General features: G+C 45.5%; 1 protein-coding gene across 1 annotated transcript in view; it reads right to left on the bottom strand.

Annotated features, from left to right (window-relative positions):
- Positions 1-17,805, bottom strand: part of LOC144147099 (E3 ubiquitin-protein ligase MIB2-like) — a 145,123-nt gene that overhangs the window by 19,063 nt on the left and 108,255 nt on the right. Inside the window, exon 16 of the mRNA XM_077679158.1 lies at positions 9-171. Coding sequence (XP_077535284.1) covers positions 9-171 — 163 coding nt within the window. The remainder of the gene's footprint in view (positions 1-8; positions 172-17,805) is intronic.

Genomic DNA, 17,805 nt, shown 5'->3' with positions numbered 1-17,805 from the left:
AACCCCACCTGAAGATTGACGTCTAGTCGAGATGCGGAACTTGTCAGCACCCGCACGCAATTGACGAACTCCTTGTTCACTGCAACGTGAAGGGCAGTGTGGTTCCTCTTGTTTCGGGAATTGATGTTGGCACCCAAGTTTGTTAGCAAAGTTATGATTCCTGGTTCGTTGCTGAACAAAAGAGAAAGAGTAGGACATACGAGAAAACATTACCTTGTGTGCTCCCTTGTGTAATAGAGGCTGAGAAAAAAAAGCACACAAAAGTCAGATGTTAACGGTAACAATTGTAGATTCCCCATCCCGAAAGTGCTTAGTACAACAGAACTACCCAGCCTACAATGAGCACAGGCCCCTCTCCCTTCCGCAATGCTCCAATTTCGCCACACAAATCCGTACCTCCAGAAGGGGCGTTACTCTGGATACATCTATGCATGGTAGGGAATTTCCTACATTGATCATAATTTATAGTGGCACCCATATTTCCAACGTCCCGCAGCAGCTACAGTTCACGACACAAAGTAGTGTGGGCAAAAAGGCTCCAGCTGCACTGCGGCTGCGAAACGACTCGATTATCTAGCAACAGATCATAATCTCCTCATTAGCATTCTCCACGGCTTTTGAAGTCGTGAAACTGAGTCTACTGGGCCAGTAGACCATGCCCCGTGACATGCCAGAGCGTGAAACACCGTTGGAGTAGCAATGACATCTACGTAAACGGGGAGTTTGCGCCCTCAATGTAGGTGTGCCTACAGATTTGGCTGCATGGTGTGTGTACCTGCAGAGAAAAACGCACATATGGCATGCAGGGGTCACCGAACACATAATACGTCCATGCTGCATTCGTTCACCACATGAAGCAGCGACATAAGCACGTCAAGATCAAGCAGAGTGAAGAACCTTTTTTCCGCAAGATATCAAAATAGGCATGAAGCAAAGCGACTTTCTTCATCAGAGGTGCAAAGTGACTCCATGTGGGCTCAAAGAGCAGAATAAATGGTACGTTGCACGTGTAAGAAAAGTTTCAATAGAAATTGGCTTGAAGCTGTTACTGATATTTATGTTCCCATTTTATTGAATGCCGACGTCATGTCCCTTCATAAAGACATTCACCCAATATTTTCATTTTCAGTGTTACAAACTTGCACAGTTCTTCATTTGCCATTAGCTCCTCTTTTACATAGAGCTGTTATGGTGCATCATGCCCAGCGTACTGTCTTCCACTCTTCGTAGAATGGTCATTCTCATAGAAACTTGTCCAAACCTGCCTTCCCTCTTAACAGCTGTCCCACCTAAAAAAATTGCGATCTTGTTTCTCTCTGCCTCTCACCGTTCACCCTCCCAAACAAATCCTGCTCTCATGCTCTCCTTCCTTCTTTCCAGCTGCTTTTCTCTCAGTCCCTTTCTCCCCTTGAAACATACCCTTGCATAAGGCGTGCCAGGGATGATCATGGTTTTAATAAGGTTGCCAAATGGGCGAGTTGGATAGCATTCATTGTGGTAAGCGCGAACGTAAACAACACACGAAGAAGAGAATAGACGACACAGGGGCTGTCTAGCAACTGAAATTTTGTTGGAAGAACACGTGTTATTTAAGCAACCAAGAAGAGATTAAAAAATATGAAATCATACACGAGTCACACACACATATCACGTAGGCACTTACACACACGACTTGTCTAGGAAACCTATTTCCTCATCTATTAGTGCGATAGATGGGTGGCTCAAGCACGTGTCACCGCTTTTTATAATTCTGTACGCTTCCGCAATTTCCCTCGTGCGCTGGCTTCTGCTTCTCATCACCACGACCGTTTTTTTCAAAGGGGAGCGCAACCGCATTCCAGGCAGCGGCGGGACAGGTGTGAGGACGGCACTCCGTTGAGAGACCCAGCATGTTCTCTCAATCGGACATTTAAGCACCGCCCCGTATGGCCTATACACTGGCCACCGCATGGAAGCAGCGGGATGGAGTACACGACTCTGCAGGTGCATTTCGTGAACTGCTTTTCGTGCTTTATGGAGCACTTATCACCACGGGCCGCTCCTCGCTCCTGCACGTTTCTATCAATGCTGGCACACACACCCCCCAGCAGGTTGCCTGCTAGAAAAACGACATTCACGTCGTCCTGCCCGGCAATGTTTTTTGAGGCGGTGCGAAACAGCATGTATATAGGGAATTACGGCGAACCGTTTTCTCCTATTTGAAAGCGGCGCTGCCACCTTTTGGCCAGTGTTTTGTTCTCGCTTCAAGCGATGAAACAATCTTTGCGACACAGAAGCAAGAGCCAGGCGCTGGAAACCTGCCGCTTCCAATCTGGCAACTTGGCGCAGAAATCGCAGTACGCATACGCGATACCGGAATTGGTCGTGTTGAGACCATCTCCTACTTGGGTGTGATTCTCTACGAACGTTTAACTGGAGGCACACATGGACAATCTTAGAAAAAAAACTGTCTTATGCTTGTTTCATTCTAGCCAAAAGTCGACGCCACTTCGATTTTCAAACAACGCGCACTGTATATTTTTCTATATTTCACTCACACTTGTCATACTGTATTGAAGCATGGGGATTCACTTACAGCACGTATATTGCACCAATTTTGCGCCTACACAAAAGAGGGTTCGGATAATTGATTATGTAGCACATTGCTCACCGTCGAAACCATTGTTTATTTACAGCAAGATAATGCCGGTGATATTGCTGCATGACTACCGTTAAGTCATTTTATTGCATAACGTCATTCATAACAACTTGCCTTTCCAAGCAACAATGCTCAGGAAATCTAACACAAGTAGTCGTTCTGCCTCTGAAGGCAAATATTTAATACCACCTATACACAATGTATACGGCCAGCGGCGATTGCAGTATACTGGTGTGAAGATTTGGAACGAGCTTTCGTGTACAGTCATCTTGTGTTTAAATCAACGTGCTTCTAATGTCACGACGTATTTGAAAGCTTATTTTTTATCTTCTTTGTCCTAAAATCACACTCCTTTTCTGGTACGGCAAGCTGATCATGGTTATGTATTGCAATATTCTTGTAATATTCCCCGTATTCCTTGGGTTTTTGTTTTCTGTAGAATATTTTTTCAAGTGTTATCTTGCATCGTAAGGCTTTAACTAGTGATTCGTAATCTTCTGCTTTACTTTGTTTTGTGTGCTCTGCTGTTCGCAAGCTGTCTTTACCTTTATACCTTTTTATTGAATTGTTGTACGCGTGTTGGTACTACTTATGTCAATTTCCATGTTTTGAATGGGTCCATAACTAGCCTAAGGCTAAGGACCCAGACACTGCTGTTTGTATACTTTGTACATGTGAAAGCTGCACAATAATAAACAATAACAATAAAATGCGATACGCTACTGTCACATTCATGTAAACGCGCCTATGGATGCGACAGTGGCGTATCGCATTTGATTTGTCGCTCTACTATACCGCATCGCATCACATGTAAGCAGGACAACTCGTTTGGGGGACGCGTCGCATCCGCTGAGCTAAACCAGGGTAGATCGAGAACGCAAATGCGGCTTCCCGAACTCATGTAGCGGCAGTCGTATCGCATTTCTCGGCTCGGCTCGGGTGTTGGCAACTTTGGGCTTAGCATCGTGGCGGAATTTGATCGCCGCTGTCTGTACAACTGCGGATGACGATCTTTAACACAACTTTTCGCCACATTACCATCCCCTTTGTCGTACGTGGAACTTTATTTCCGCGATAATTGCCGTTAGAGCGATCGGTGACCGAGACATCTGCCGTGGCCCGTCTTGATTCTTTTGCGCAGGTAGCACTATCTTTCGGCTGCTCGCCGAACCGTGCACCGTGGTGCCGGGTTTTGCTCCTCCGCGTCCGGTCAGCACAGGCTAAGCATCGTGGCAGATATTTGATTCCCGCTTCTAAAATAAGCGCTGATAACAATCCCTAGCACAATTTTTCACCACACAAGCATCTACTTTCTCGCATGAGGACTTCCTTTTTCCGCTCAGGTTGATTAGGTAGATTGGCGACAAGCTGTTGCTACCGTGGTCTGCGCGGGTTCGAGCCGCTTTCTGGGCCGTGCAGGCAGGCGCGGCCGGCATGTGCGCGGAATGTTTTCGAGGGCAAGTAAACGCTTCACGATTTCATGCTGTATCCATTTCTTGCGAACGACGCGCGGAATCCACGAATTTAGCTCAGCGATCGTCGTAGTTGAGCGGGTGGATAGGGGAACGAGGCGCAGGTTTCGATTCGGCCATATAGAACGTAGAGCCACAAGATCAAGCGTAGCTTATTTAGTGGCTCTAGTGGAACGAGCATAGACGCCAAAACGAACACAAGCAAAGCAGGCAACCGGAGAATACAAACACCGGAAATGCGACCCCCTAACTCTCAGATATGACACAGGGCAGCGCTAGTCTCCAATGCGCATGCATTTAAACGCAAACGCGTCGCATTTGCCCGATTCGACTAACCAATGCGATAGGCGCTGTCGCATTCATGTAAACGCGCTTTGATTGGTCCCAGCCGATAGGCGCGCAGGGGAGCGAGCCAAAGCCCTTCGAGAGCGCGACGGGCTCACCCGGTCTCCGGCCGTTGCGAGGTGGCGCACAGGCGCGTGCGTGTGGTTACCGCTTCAGGCTCGTTGAGGTGCGTAGCATCTTTGCCTATTCCGATGGCTTTCGCAGCTTCATCGGTCATGTTTCAACTGAAGAAACGGAGTTCGCTGTAGCGCGCTCGCCTCGCGGGGGGGGAGGGAGTGCAGCCCTGTGGAATTCCGCGCGGTAGCGTAAGCTGCCGCGACGGTACTCTAAGCAGCCCCGGCTAGCGGAGCGGGGCCTACCTCCGGTATCGACGCTAGCGCCCTAGCTCGTCACGCATACGCAATTGGGCGCCCGCTTGCTATCGAAGCGCCACCGACCGTCAGAAACGGTCAGCTAAAACGCTCTATTGAAAGCTCTTTTTTGCCCGTCACACGTACGAAAAACCAGCGCATCACATTGATAAGGGCATTCAAGGAAGGAACAGCAACAGCAAGTTTAGCGGGGCGCGTGTGGCAGATAAGGCACAATCTCTGTAGCGATTTATTCTTTTTTTCCTAATTTCATTCTGGCCGAGACGCGGCCTGTTCGAGGCCAAGGTTTTACGACGTGGGCGGTGGCGGCGTCACGTGGTATTTACCATATTAGGCGGGATTTCTTTATTGGTCACAATATATAGGTGCGCAATTACTTCGTCACTGAAAATTCCGTAGTTGGATTCATCTCGTGGGTACGTATACAAGTGTCTCATTGACGCTTCAATGATTAGGACAGCACTTCTCGAGTTAGATAATTAGTTGAATGTCATTAAAAAGACATTACTGGCCCCAACACCACTGTACTGGACATATGCGCTAGGCTTTCTTCGAGTAACACATCGCATTTTACACACACAATATATATATATATATATATATATATATATAAATATATATATATATATATATAGTAAGGAAATGAGGGGCTCGTTGAGGAAATGCAGAAAGATAGGTCAGCAGTCTACAACGCCAAAGGAGGCATAGGGGTGTGGTTAGGCTCTTTTCTTTTTTATTACGGTTAATGAACTACACATTTTTTGTTAAATACAACAAAAATGTACAACACATTTAACAAAAAATGTGTAGTTCATTAACCGTAATGAAAAAGAAAAGAGCCTAACCACACCCCTATGCCTCCTTTGGCGTTGTAGACTGCTGACCTATCTTTCTGCATATATATATATATATATTCCAAATTCTTTATCTTGGCGTACCACATCCTCCCCTTTGCTTTTCGAGGTTGTCTTGACTGCCAATACCTATTTCTTCCTTATTTTCAACGAGCCCCTCATTTCCTATTCTGATTCGCTACATGCATAGCGAGGGCCTCTGTTCTGGCAGTCTTGGTGCCACAGGGAGCTTAAGAGGGTTCAACGCTGGTCGACCACTCTCGACATGTCGTAGACACTCGAGTCACGGCCTGGGGGTTAACAAGAAGGTCCCCTTCACCCCGAGTAGTCCGAGTGGCGCTGGCTACCCCCCCAGAGCGCAGGAAACAAAAACACCTGAACATAAATACCCCAGAAAGTGGAGCCTACAGTAGCCCCGCCGGTAGCGTAGTGGTTATCGCACCAGACCGGTATTCTGGAGGTCGTGGGCTCGGATCCCACCTGGCGGGCATTTTTTCTCCACTTTCTTATTTTCCAAATTTTTTATCTTGACGTACTACATCCTCCCCTTTGCTTTCCGAAGTTGTCTTGACTCCAATTCCTATTTCTGCCTTATTTTCAACGAGCCCCTCATTTCCTATTCTGATTCGCTATATATATATATATATATATATATATATATATATACATATAAACATGAAAGAAGCAATCCTTATTGTCAATGCTATTCGGAATGAGGTGATTGTCATTTATGTATGCTACAAGAATAAAGAAATAAAAGTAGAGAAAGAAATCCTCCGGGATCGGAAGCGGAAACCTATATATATATACCGAACCCACGCCTTTCGATGGCGTGGGTTGGGTGGGTTCGGTCCCCACTCTGGGCGTGTGTTTTTCTTTCTTTATTTCTCACGTTAAAAAAACCATGTAACGTCACTAACGGTAAAAAATAGTCTAACCATTCCCCTATGCCTTCTTTGGCGTTGTAGACTGCCGGCATTTCTTTCTGTATTTCCTAACGAGCCCCTCATTTCTAAACCCTATTATCGTGCGAATGCTTAGCGAGGGCCTCAGTTCAGGCAGCCTTGATGCCAAGGTAGCATAAGAGGGTTTCCCGCCAGTTACCCGCTTATGACAGGCTGTAGACGTTCGCGTGACGCCCCGGGGTTTGAAAAGAAGGTCCCCTTCTCCCTGTGTAGTCTGAGTGGCGCTGGCTACCACCCTCAAGCGTCAGATACAGTTGTAGTAAATATAAATACCCCCGAAAGTGAAGGAGAACACAGTCGCCCAGATAGCCGAATTGGTAAGGCATTCGAGATCTAATCGAAAGGCGTGGGCTCGGTCCCCACTCTGGGCGCGTGTTTTTCTTTCTTTCTTTCTCACGTAATTAATAAAAAAAATAATGTAACGTCACAAACGGTAAAAAATAGTGTAACCGCTCCCCTATGCCTTCTTTGGCGTAGTAGACTGCCGGCACTTCTTTCTGTATTTCCTAACGAGCCCCTCATTTCCAAACCCTATATATATATATATATATATATATATATATATATATATATATATATATATATATATATATATACCGTGGTCTAAAGGACAGAAGAGAACTGGGAGTGGGATTTCTAGTCAATAAAAGCATAGCTGGCAACATAGACGAATACTATAGCATTAACGAAAGGGCAGCAGGTCTTCTACTTAGGCTAAATAAGAGGTACAAGCTCAAGGTGGTGCAGGGCTACGCGCCCACATCCAGCCACGACGACCAAGTAGTGGAACGCTTCTATGAAGATGTGGAATCGGCAATGGCTAAAGTAAAAACACAGTATACCGTAGTTATGGGGGACTTCAATGCTAAAGTAGGCAAGAATCAGGCTGGAGACAAGGCAGTTGGGAACTATGGTCTGGACTGTAGAAATAGCAGGGGGGACCTACTAGTTGAGTTTGCAGAACGGAATAACCTACGCATAATGAATACCTTCTTCTGTAAACGGGAGAGTCGGAAGTGGACCTGGAGGAGCCCGAATGGGGAGCACAAAAATGAAATAGACTTCATATTATGCGATAACCCTGGCGTCGTGCAGGATGTGGAAGTGCTCGGAAGGGTAAGGTGTAGTGACCACCGTATGGTAAGATCCCGAATTAGGCTAGATTTGAGGAGGGACCGCAACAAGCTAGTACGAAAGAAGCCGATAAATGAGCTAACAGTAAGACGTAAAGTAGAAGAATTCAGGATCGCGCTGCAGAACCGATATTCCGCTCTTAACGAGGAAGCCGAGTTTACGACGCAGGAAGCCAGCGACAACCTTACACGCATTATTACGGAGTGTGCAGTAGAAGTCGGGGGCACTATAGCTAGACAGGATACTGGTAAACTTTCACAGGAGACGAAAGATCTAATCAGGAAACGGCAAACCATGAGAATCTCCACCGCAGCTGACAGAATAGAACTAGCGGAGCTCTCCAAGCTAATCAATAAGCGTAAGACAGCTGACATACGGAAGTATAATATGGAGAGGATCGAATACGCTGTAAAGAACGCAGGTAGCCTGAAAGCAGTAAAGAGACGTCTTGGCGTGGGGAAAAATCAGATGTATGCACTTAAGGATAAGCAAGGCAATGTCATCACAAATAGGGATAAAATAGTCACAGTGGCCGAGGAGTTCTATAGGGATCTGTACAGTAGCCAGGACATACAGGATAATGCCGAACGAGACAGTAGTTCACAGGAGATAGACATCCCACCAGTAACGACCGAAGAAGTAAGGAAGGCTTTGAAAGAAATGAAAGGGGGCAAAGCACCTGGTGAGGATCAGATAACAGCAGACCTCTTGAAGGATGGCGAGAAATTGTCCTTGAAAAACTGGCAAACCTGTATACGCAATGCCTAATGACCGCAATGGTACCGGAATCTTGGAAGAACGCGAACATCATCCTAATTCATAAGAAAGGCGACATGAAGGACTTGAAAAATTACCGGCCGATCAGCTTACTGTCAGTCGTCTGCAAGGTATTTACCAAGGTAATCGCTAACCGAATGTCTGCTACCTTGGATTTCAGTCAAACTAAAGAACAAGCAGGGTTCCGTAAAGGTTATTCAACAATGGACCGTATTCAAACGATAAATCAGGTGATAGAGAAGTGCGCTGAGTATACTGAACCCCGATATATAGCCTTCATAGATTATGAGAAAGCATTTGACTCGGTCGAAACCGTAGCAGTCATTCAGGCATTACGGAACCAGGGGGTAGATGAGCATTATGTAACAATACTAGAGGATATCTACAATGGGTCTACAGCTACGATCATCCTCCATAGGGAGAGCAGTAAAATACCTATAAGAAAGGGTGTCAGACAAGGAGACACAATCTCTCCAATGCTATTCACAGCATGTTTACAAGAAGTATTCAGAACGTTGGATTGGGAACAGGTGGGTGTAAGGGTTAATGGAGAATACCTCAGTAACCTCAGATTTGCTGATGACGTTGCCTTGCTAAGTAACTCGGGGGACGAATTGCAAAGCATGCTTTCCGCACTGGGCGAACAGAGTAGAACCGTGGGACTGAAAATTAATATGCAGAAAACTAAAGTAATGATCAATAACCTCGGGACAGCACAGCGATTTGACATAAGTGGCGAGGCAGTGGAAGTGGTAAGCGAATATATCTACTTAGGCCAAGTTGTGACCCCAGATCCAAACCATGAGGCAGAGATAATTAGAAGGATCAGACTCGGGTGGGGTGCATATGGCAGACATTCTCAGGTAATGAATAGCAGCCTACCATTGTCGCTGAAGAAGAAAGTGTATGACAGCTGCATCTTACCGGTACTCACCTACGGGGCAGAAACTTGGAGGCTCACTAAGAGGGTTCAACTTAAATTCAGAACAACTCAGCGGGCAATGGAGCGGAAAATGATAGGTGTAACATTAAGGGACAGGAAGAGAGCGGAGTGGGTCAGGGAGCAAACTGGTGTTAAAGACATATTAGTAGAAATTAAGAAGAAGAAATGGACGTGGGCAGGACATGTAATGCGAAGGCAAGATAACCGCTGGTCATTAAGGGTAACAGAGTGGATCCCTAGAGAAGGCAAGCGTTGCAGGGGGGGCAGAAAGTTAGATGGGCAGATGAGATAAAGAAGTTTGCGGGGTTAAATTGGTCACAGTTGGCACAGGACCGAGGCAATTGGAGAATAATGGGAGAAGCCTTTGCCCGGAAGTGGGCGTAGATAGGCTGATGATGATGATATATATATATATATATATATTATGAGCATTCGCGGCTTTACATTAATGGGATACGCAGTGCAAGCGATACCGCACTGTCATGGCCAGTGTGAGCATTGTGGGATACGCATCCCAATCTTTTGAACTGACGCCCCATCGCCATTAGCATCTGTAAACAATCATCGGCATCTTCGTCGCTCGCGCGCTTCCCGGTACTTTTGCTCCGAGGAGTACATTAAACGTCGTCTCCGAGACCTCGTCCCTCACTCTCTCAATATATATTTATATATAGAGAGAGCAGTTGAAATTTTGAAGATGGTAGAGAACACAAGAAAAGAAAACTTTGAACAATGTAAAAGCAGGATTGTTGCAATTTTCTTTTCTTATATATATATGTATATATATATATATATATATAGTATAAGTAAAGAGTCGGATACACAGCAAGAACAATAACAATAACAAACAATGTTTACTTACTTAGCGGCAACGGGACTTGCCTTCATCAGAGTAAAGTTACATGATTTTGATGTCGCAAACATTTTGAACACATTTCTTATATAGGTTTGCATAAAACTGTGAGAAAGAGCGGAAAATGTTTCGGAAATGGGGAGTGTGCATACAGTCAGGCTACGCCTATGTTACAACATCAACAAACAAACAAGAAAAATAAAAAGGGGGGGGGGGAGCGAGAGAGAGAAAAAGGGGTCGTGTTAACAATGCAGCGTTCAAGGTTGCACCATGACGGGTCAACGTATGCCGCGCGGGCTGCAAGTTCAGACAATGGGGGAAACTGGACAACCGCGGTTTGAAAAGAAAGGGAAGAGTATACAGTAAGGTATTCAGTGACTGCGGAGACTAGTTCGGGGAAGCGAAGATGGGTGTGCCCCCCGCGGGTCAAGAGAATAGATAGGGGGCACAAAAGAGCATTTCACAGAAGCTAGCAATTGAACAGGAAATAGGTAGGGTCTCAAAAGGTTAAACATGAATAGATCACAAAGAGTTAAACATTCTTAAGTGGTGGTGGGAACGAGGCCTCCCTCCCCAGGACAAATGGCATTGTTGAGCCGCATTAGGCTAATAAAGCTGCTGTATTAGGAGAGTTTCTGCGAATTCTGATGGCAAACTCGAGGGTAGGAATAATGAACATGGTTATAAAAATTATGAAGCCGCTAATTTTAATCGAGGGATAAGCACGTTAGTTTTCCGTAACTTTCATTAATTCCAAGAGTGGCTGACCCAAACTTATAAATGAGATAAGATTCCCGAACCTCGTGGTCGTGGCGCGTTTTGAAGGCGGATTCTAAAATCGTTGCTTTAAGATGTTCAAATGCATGCCCGGGACTGTTCACATGTCTTGACAGGGGCAAATAATGGCAGCTTTTTGCATGAGAGCGGTGATTATTGAACCGTATTCGGAAGGGTGTTTCAGTTTGGCCGATATATTGATGCCTACAAACAGTGCACTCTAGAAGATATACGACATTAGCGGAGTTACAGTTAAAGTTACCTTTTATATTTACGTATTAGTCTGAAGCCGTGCTGGTGGCGCGCTGTGTAGTGGTCATGTGTGGGCATACTTTACATCGGGGTTTATTGCAGGGCATGCAGCCATAGTTGCCGGTCGGTTGATACGAGAGTTAGTAAGAAAGTCACCGAAATTCTTATTACGCCGGTATACAACCCGTGGTGGTTCGGGGAATATGCTTTTTAAGCGGTCACTTTGCATTAGGATATTGTGATGTTTTTGTAGCACGGTTGACACTCTTGGAGCGGAGGATGAGTGGGTTAAAACTAAGTTAGTTTGCGGGTTCCCGTTCGGGGCTTTTTTCTTACAGATTTCGTTACGGTCTAATTGGTTGGCTCGCACAATAGCGTCGTCGATAACTTTTTCCGGGTATTTTTTATTCAGGAGGGCGGTCTTGAGTTCTCGACAGGTTGAGTCAAAGTCGGCTTGGTTTGAGCAAATTCTCCTAAATCGGTGGGCTTGGCTGTAAGGTATTGCTGTCTTGCAGTGTCTGACATGGCTGCTTCGGAAGTGCAAATACTGCCGCGTGTCTGTCGGTTCTCTATACAGTTTAGTTTGAAGCCGACCTTCGAAGGTAGTAACGGTGACGTCCAGAAAGTTTACACTGTGTTCCGAATAGGAATGAGCAAGGGAAATACTAGGATGGGCTAGGTTAAATGCCTCAATGAAGGTGAGGAGCTCCGCCTCACCGTGTTGCCAGATCATGAATATGTCATCAATATACCTTTTATAGTACATTGGCTTTAAATTTTGGGTGTCAAGAAAGTTTGATTCGAGGTGAGCCATAAAGATATTAGCGTAGTTAGGTCCGATTCGAGTTCCCATTGACGTTCCGCTGACTTGCACGTAATGAACTCCGTCGAACTCAAAATTGTTAAGTTCAAGAATAAGCCTAAGGAATGTCTGGAGAGCAGAAGAATCTATAGGTTTGTCGCACGATGACTGCTCATACGCAAGGGATACAGCGGCGATGCCATCTTCATGGGGGATGTTAGTATACAGTGACGCAACATCAAGGGTGACTAGAAGGCAGTTATCAGGAATTTCAATTTTTGAGATGTCTGAGAGAAAGTCATTGGTATCATTAATGAAGGAGGGAAAGCTGGGCGGAATGTCGCAAATGAGATTATTCACAGAGCGCGAGAGGTTTTCGGTAACAGTGCCAATGCCAGAAACAATGGGGCGCCCTGGGTTGTTCACCTTGTGAATCTTTGGGAGAAGATAGAATTTACCGGCTACTGGGCTTAAGGGGATCAGGGAACGAGCCGTGGTTTCATTTATTGTTTTATTTTTAACAAGCTCAGCAAGTTTATCTTTGACAATTTGCTTATAATCTTGAGTGGGATCATTGGGTAGTGCTTTATAGAACGTCGATACTGATAGTTGCTTATTGGCCTCGTTAATATAGTCGGTTTTGTCAAGGATTACGATTGCGCCTCCCTTGTCGGCAGGTTTAATAATTATGTCGGGACAGCTTGCGAGTTCCTCTAAGGCTTTCTTTTCGTTGGTAGTCATGTTGTGGTGGAACGAAATTTGTGTTTGGTAAGCTTTTCGCACATCGCGTTGGACAGCTTTGATGTACATGTCGAGGCAACTATCACGCTGTGTGGGAGGGGTCCAGTGCTTATAGCTAGGTAGGGTTCTGCGGGCTTCTTCCGTCGCGGGGTCATCGTAGAAGTATTCTCGTAGTCTCATGTTTCTGGCGAAGTTATCTAAGTCCTTAAAAAGTTGAAATTCATCAAAACCACCAGTAGCCGGACTAAAGTTTAGGCCCTTTGACAAGACGTTCATCTGAGCTGGGGAGAGGGTTATACTTGAAAGGTTCATTACATTCCCGGTAAGGTTTTCTTTTGTGACGGCAGGCGAGGGAAAAATATTAGTACAGGGATTTAACTGAACTGTTTGGGGTGCAGTAGTCGAAGCATTTATTACAGTTGTAGTGACATTATGGGCCGTATTGTCAGAGTTGGGGCAGTTACTAGTGCCGGAGCTTGTTAGGCTCTTACGCATGTGGCCAGTGTTAGAAATCTTATCTCGGTTAAACTTTCGGTCTTTTGTTCGGGATATGGCGGAGGCCGTCTTAGATTCGTAGTTGCTTAAAAGGTTCAACTCTCTTTTGCTTAGTTCCTGACTAAGTAGTTCCTCTTTCTTTCGGAGAGAATAGGCCGTAGTTTCGTAGTGATTGAGGATTATTTCAGTTAATTGTAAGGATGCTTTATCGAGTACCTGTTTCCACTTATTCATGTTGGACGGGGAGAGTTCGGTAGTAGCAGGTTTTATTCTAATCCTAAGACCCCTGGGAGCGACCGCGGCAGTCAAGTACTGTGCAAGAGCGGAAACGTTTTTCTCTCTCTCGCTCCCCCCCCCCTTTTTATTTTTCTTGTTTGTTTGTTGATGTTGTGACATAGGCGTAGCCTGACTGTATGCACACTCCCCATTTCCGAAACATTTTCCGCTCTTTCTCACAGTTTTATGCAAACCTATATAAGAAATGTGTTCAAAATGTTTGCGACATCAAAATCATGTAACTTTACTCTGATGAAGGCAAGTCCCGTTGCCGCTACGTAAGTAAACATTGTTTGTTATTGTTCTTGCTGTGTATCCGACTCTTTACTTATACTCTTTCTGCGCGCTTTGTGAGTTTATCTTTCTCTCTCTCTCTCTCTCTATATATATATATATATATATATATATATATATATATATATATATATATATATATATATATATATATATATATATATATATATATATATATATATATATATATATATATATATATATATAGTAAGGAAATGAGGGGCTCGTTGAGGAAAATACAGAAAGATAGGGCAGCAGTCTACAACGCCAAAGGAGGCATAGGGGTGTGGTTAGGCTCTTTTCTTTTTCACTACGGTTAATGAAGTGAACTTTTTTTATTGATATACAGAAGAAAGAAAGAAAGAAAGAAAAACACGCGCCCAGAGTGGGGACCGAACCCACGCCTTTCGGCGTGGGTTCGGTCCCCACTCTGGGCGCGTGTTTTTCTTTCTTTCTTTCTTTCTTCTGTATATCAATAAAAAAAGTTAAAAACACGCGCCCAGAGTGGGGACCGAACCCACGCCTTTCGGCGTGGGTTCGGTCCCCACTCTGGGCGCGTGTTTTTCTTTCTTTCTTTCTTTCTTCTGTATATCAATAAAAAAAGTTCACTTCATTAACCGTAGTGAAAAAGAAAAGAGCCTAACCACACCCCTATGCCTCCTTTGGCGTTGTAGACTGCTGCCCTATCTTTCTGTATATATATATATATATATATATATATATATATATATATATATATATATATATATATATATATATATATATATATATATATATATATATATATATATATATATATATATATATATATATATATATATATAGGGTTTAGGAAATACAGAACTGCCGGCATTTCTTTCTGTCTATCTATACAGGTATATATTGGTACGCCCGTGAGGGATTTATTCAGGCAAGAGCGCAGGATCCCAAAGCAGGGCAAAGTCACGCACCGTTGAGCTCGACGCGAGCAAGCAGAGATCCGGCTTCTTCCTTTTTTCCAGAGAGCGCCGCTTCCGCATCCTTTCTTCTCTTCGGCTGATTCAATCCACCTGGCCAAACCGATGTTACAGAATTGCTTTACCGTTACACTTCCCCCGTCGCAGACGAAGCCCTCTGGGCGCGTCACTGTGTGGTATGGGAGTTGTAGCGTTTAAGACGCGCCACATGTACAACTTGGGTCGTCTTCGACGGTCGACCAGTGGTTGTTAAGCGTGGCAGCACGTAATTAACTTCGGCAACACGTTTCACAACAACGAAGGGACCAGTGTAATGGGCGAGAAATTTTTCGCAGACGCCACGTCGGCGCTGTGGGGTCCAGAGCCATCCTAGTTCACTTGGGGCGGAAGAGAGGTCCCGGTGACGACTGCCCACCGTCTGACTTGGCCGACCCCATTCGCCATATCGTGCGCGAAGAACTGTTGCGACACCAAGAATATCAGAAAAGTGCCAACCGTGGCCGTAAGCGCGAAGACTCATTGACAGAACAGGTGCAAACGAACGCTCTTCAGCCCTCCAGCGCTGTTATCAACGACCGAAACTTTGCCTCCCGGATTGATAGTCCTAGGCGGGGCGGTAGCCGCGAGTCCGCGGGATATAGCACTCCGGAGAACTTCCTTCGCCGTTCCCAACGCTACCATTATGCTCCACGTTTCTGCGGCGCGAATGATGCATACCTCACTGACCACATCCGCGAGGGCCCCATTTGCTACTTCTGCGGCATTACCGGCCACATCTCCCGCAACTGCCGTCACCGACGCCAGGCGACAAGGTGCGAAACACCACGCACGTTCTACCGATCGGAGGCTGTCGATTCACGCTACAATGGTCACTGGCCGAGAGGCTCTATTCCTGGAGGACAGCCGCCCGCACGTCATAATTCGCCCGCTTCGGACCGAAGTGTTACACCACTCACATTCCGCCAGCGACGTTCGCCTTCGCCTGGGCGCAGGTCGCCGCCGCCGGAAAACTAGATGCCGCGACCAATGGAGTTGAGGTCGCTGGGGAAACTACGCCTAACATTCCTCTCACCGGACTATCTTCAACGGATTTACCTTCGCCTGTCCTCATGCTAAAAAACAAAGTTGAAATTGTGGTTGATAATGTTCGAACAATGGCCTTAGTAGATACGGGTGCAACAGTGTCTGTGATAAGCGTTGATTTTTAAAAAACGCTTGGACGTAAGGTGATGTTTGCGTGGGACAAGGTGGTTACATTTCGTGGTGTGGGTGGTGAGTGGCTGCACTCTCTTTGAGTATCTTCAGTGAATATCTCCTTCGGCGGCCATTTATTCAGAGCAGAGTTTACTGTGCTCCTGCGGACTACACATGACGTCATCTTCGGAATCGATTTTTTGAAGCAGTGTGGTGCTACGGTTGACTGTAGAAGTAGAGAAATTTTTATAGACGGCACTGCCTAATCTGCGCTTGTTGAAAACCCTGGTGGCCACCAGCCCGCATTGGACACATTTTGGGTGTTGGAGGACCCTAACATGGCTGCACGATGCGCCCTATTTGTCCCAGTATGGTCCTCCGGAGCCCCAAATCGCGAAATTGACGCTTTAGTGGAGCCCATTTCCCCGAACTGTGCCAAAAAAAAACAAAAAAACATCGTCGTACCCCGCACCTCCACTAAACTGTTACATCCGGGAGGGATTTATTCAGGCAAGAGAGCAGGCTCCGAAAGCAGGGGTACGTCAAGCACCGTTGAGCACGACGCGAGCAGAGATCCGGCTTCTCTTCCTCTTTTCCAGAAAGTCCAGCTTCCGTATCCTCTTTCTTCTCTTCAGCTGATCCAATCCACTTGGCCAAGCCTACATATATATATATATATATATATATATATATATATATATATATCAGGTAAGAAGTTCCGGACTACCGTAGCAATAGGTCAAAACTTGGGTGCAGACACTTGGAAAACACTGAACAAGGGTTTTATTGTTCCCAACAGTTGCGAAAGGAGAACCTTTCTTCTTCAGGGGAAAGGTTCTCGTAAAGCAGAGTTTCGTAAAGGCTATTCAATAATAGAACATATTCACAAGCTCAATCACATCATACAGAAGTGCACGTAGTATACTGAACCACTATATATACCCGTCATAGATTACGAGAAAGCAGTTGACTCGGTCGAAACCTGAGCAGTCATTCAGGAATTACGGAACCAGGGTGTACACGAGCATTATGTAGGAATACTAGGGGACATTTACAACGGGTCCACAGCTACCATCACCCTCGATAAGTAGAGCAGTTAAACACCAATAAGAAGGGCGTCCGACAAGGAGATAAAATCTCTTCGATGTTATACGAAGCATATTTACAAGAATTATTCAAAATTTTTGATTGGGAACAGGGTTAATGGAGAATATCTCAGTAACCTCAGATTTGCTGATGACGTTGCCTTGCTAAGTAACTCGGGGGACGAATTGCAAAGCATGCTTACCGGACTGGACACTGAGTGGAACCGTGGGCCTGAAAATTAATATGCAGAAGCTAAAGTAATGATCAAAAACCTCGGGACAGCACGCGGTTTGAGATAGGTGGCGAGGCAGCGGAAGTGGTAAGCGAATATATCTACCTAGGCCATGTTGTGACCCCGGATCCCAACCATGAGGCAGACATAATTAGAAGGATAAGAATGGGGTGGAGTGCATTCGGCAGGCATTCTCAGATAATCAATACCAGCCTGCAATTGTCGCTGATGAAGAAAGGGTATGACAGCTTCATCTTACCGGCACTCACCCAAGGGGCAAAAACTAAGAGGGTTCGACTTGAGGACGACTCAGCAAGCAACGAAACGGAAGATGATAGGTGTAACATT

Source organism: Haemaphysalis longicornis, unplaced genomic scaffold (assembly GCF_048455015.1).
Source record: "Haemaphysalis longicornis isolate Haplotype H1 unplaced genomic scaffold, Haemaphysalis longicornis Haplotype H1 scaffold_7, whole genome shotgun sequence".
Classification (NCBI taxonomy): Eukaryota; Metazoa; Arthropoda; class Arachnida; order Ixodida; family Ixodidae; genus Haemaphysalis; species Haemaphysalis longicornis.
The sequence above is the reverse complement of the archived record's forward strand: the minus strand, read 5'-3'. Positions and strand labels throughout refer to the sequence as shown.